The sequence below is a fragment of the Myotis davidii genome, unplaced genomic scaffold, assembly GCF_000327345.1.
Source record: "Myotis davidii unplaced genomic scaffold, ASM32734v1 scaffold130, whole genome shotgun sequence".
In the NCBI taxonomy this organism is placed as follows: Eukaryota; Metazoa; Chordata; class Mammalia; order Chiroptera; family Vespertilionidae; genus Myotis; species Myotis davidii.
The window spans coordinates 6,485,327-6,487,724 of NW_006285040.1; the positions used below are offsets into that span (position 1 = coordinate 6,485,327).

Sequence of the window (2,398 nt, forward strand, 5' to 3'; positions counted from 1 at the left end):
TTCTTCAGAGATGGGAATGAAAGGCATTTCCCGTGGAATTGCAGCAATAGTAGTTTGTTTGTTTGTTTAAAACATGAAAATACCTTACATTTTTTTCTTTTCTGATAATTAAGGTAAGAAATTCTCTTGACTAAAAACCAAAATCAGAGACGATGAATATAAATAAGAAAATAAAGTTCCTGTAATTCCAACACTCAGAAATACCCACTGTTAGTGCTTTTTAACATTTGCCCCTCCCTACAGCATCCTTTATGGGTTAACACATTGTCTAGTGAATCGGGCCGGCCACATGTAGGAAAGGTGGGTTCCATACAGGAAATCCTGCCAAGGAAGCATTTCTTTAGATCTTTGTAAGCATATAATTTTATTCTTATAACAAAATCTATCAACAATATCATGTTGTAACGTCTGAGACCAGGGCTTCATCCCCTCCCGCCTAATCGTCCATGTTTTGACTCCTTTTGAATTGACTGAAAGGTCTTTACAGACAGATAATTATTATTTTTTCTACAAAGGTAAAAACAGCTTAGTCAATTCAATTGCTAGAAAATAGCTTATTGTATTCTGGCCCAGAAAGCCCTACCAGAATGCCTGGTGGTGCCCTTATTAACTGAGAAAAATGAAAGCTAGGATAATATTATATGTTGAAAGTGATATGGAGCTCTAAAATGCTGATACAAATTATGAATATAAAATTCCACAGGGCAGTGTGTATCAGTGGCTTTGCTTAACTCCAGGCCTTTTAATTATTAGGGTTTGGGTTTTTTCTTTGGGCCTATTATTAGCTCTCAGTTCTCTTGAAAGGAATGATGAAAGCTTATCATTTTCTCACCAGGAAAGAGACATTCCGTGGCAACAGTTGCAGGGATAATAGATTTGTAGTATTCCTTGCTATTATGGGAGTGTGAACACTGAATGCTGACTTTGAATTTCGCCTTCTGGGAAGTTAAAAGTAGTGGTGTAACTACTTTCTGCTCAAGTCATTCTTGCAGAAGATTTGTGGGTCTATCCATAGGGATGGGGAAAGGCGTGTGGAGGGAGACAGCGGACAGAACCTGGAAGATGAGTCAGCGGCACACAGTCTGCCAGTCTGGGCAGTCCCACCGTTTCCTTTCCTCTTGTGGTTGCTGTTTGTACTGGGTTATCACAGATCATCTTGGGATTCTTTCATATTGACAATTAGGAGTTCTCCTTTTGCATTTACTTAGAAATTGCTAGAGGGGCTCTGGCCAGTGTGGCTCAGTTGGTTGGAGTGTCATTCTGTGCACCAAAGGATCTTAGGTTGGATTCCCTGTCAGGGCATGTACCCGGGTGGCTGATTCACTTCCCAGTCGAGGCACATGTGGGAGGCAACCAATGGATGTTTTTTGTTTTTTTAAAAATATATTTTATTGATTTATTATTTTTTTTACAGAGAGGAAGAGCGAGAGTTAGAAACATCAATAAGAGAGAAATATTGATCAGCTGCCTCCTGCACACCTCCTACTGGGGAGGTGCCTGCAACCAAGGTACATGCCCTTGACTGGAACCGAACCTGGGACCTTTCAGTCCGCAGGCCAACGCTCTATCCACTGAGCCAAACCGGTTAGGGCCCAATGGATGTTTTTTCTCTCACATTGATGTTTCCCTCCCTCCCTGCCAGCCTCCCAGTCTCCCTCCCTCCTTCTCTCCCTCTTTCTCTGGAATCAATCCTCCGTGAGGATTTAAAAAGGAAGAAAGAAAGAAGGAAATAGCTAGAGGGAACAGGAACAGACACAGAAGGCTCAAATTCTTCTTCATTGTAACATCACCACCAGAGGCTGTGTGCATTCGCCCTTGCAGTTCCAAGCTCTGTCATCAAATGAAGCCCTGGTTATGGCTGATTTCAGTGTGATTTTTCTTCAGTGGTGCTGGCAGATACATTATTCTGGTGTCTTTCATTAGCTCTCCCTGCCCAGTCTTTCCTTTTGGTCTCAGCTCCTTTTGGTCTCAGCTGGCAAATAAAACTTCCCAGTCTGAAAACTATGAATGTTGTAGCTCTGCTAAAGTTAGCTATGGGATTGTTAGATGAAGCACGTTTGCAGAGATGAGCGGTGTTTTCTCAATTTATAGGAGAAGCCCTGATATCCAAGCAAAAGAAGAGTTATGGAAGCATATTCAGTGAGTACTGGTTTTTCCCCCTGCCGATACTAAGAGATAGCCTAGGGCTGAAGCTTGTCAGACAGTCTTCATTACCGTCATTATGTGGAACATGGAATTCACAGTGGTGGTGCCTTACTGCACTGGTATCCCTGACATCTCTTCTCCTGAGGCCCCTTAGCCTGGCCTGTAACTGGGTCTCAGACAGACCAAATAAATACCAAGGAAAACAGATTCGGAAGAAAAGAAGACTCCTACTACAGGGGAGGGAGGCAGAATT

General features: G+C 42.4%; 1 protein-coding gene across 2 annotated transcripts in view; it reads left to right on the forward strand.

The window, feature by feature from the left end:
* The window catches only part of EPB41L4A (erythrocyte membrane protein band 4.1 like 4A), a 210,253-nt gene that overhangs the window by 203,363 nt on the left and 4,492 nt on the right, over positions 1-2,398 (forward strand). For both annotated transcript variants that reach the window (XM_006755289.2, XM_006755290.2), the window contains exon 20: positions 2,092-2,139. In XM_006755289.2, the coding sequence (XP_006755352.1) occupies positions 2,092-2,139 (48 nt within the window). The remainder of the gene's footprint in view (positions 1-2,091; positions 2,140-2,398) is intronic.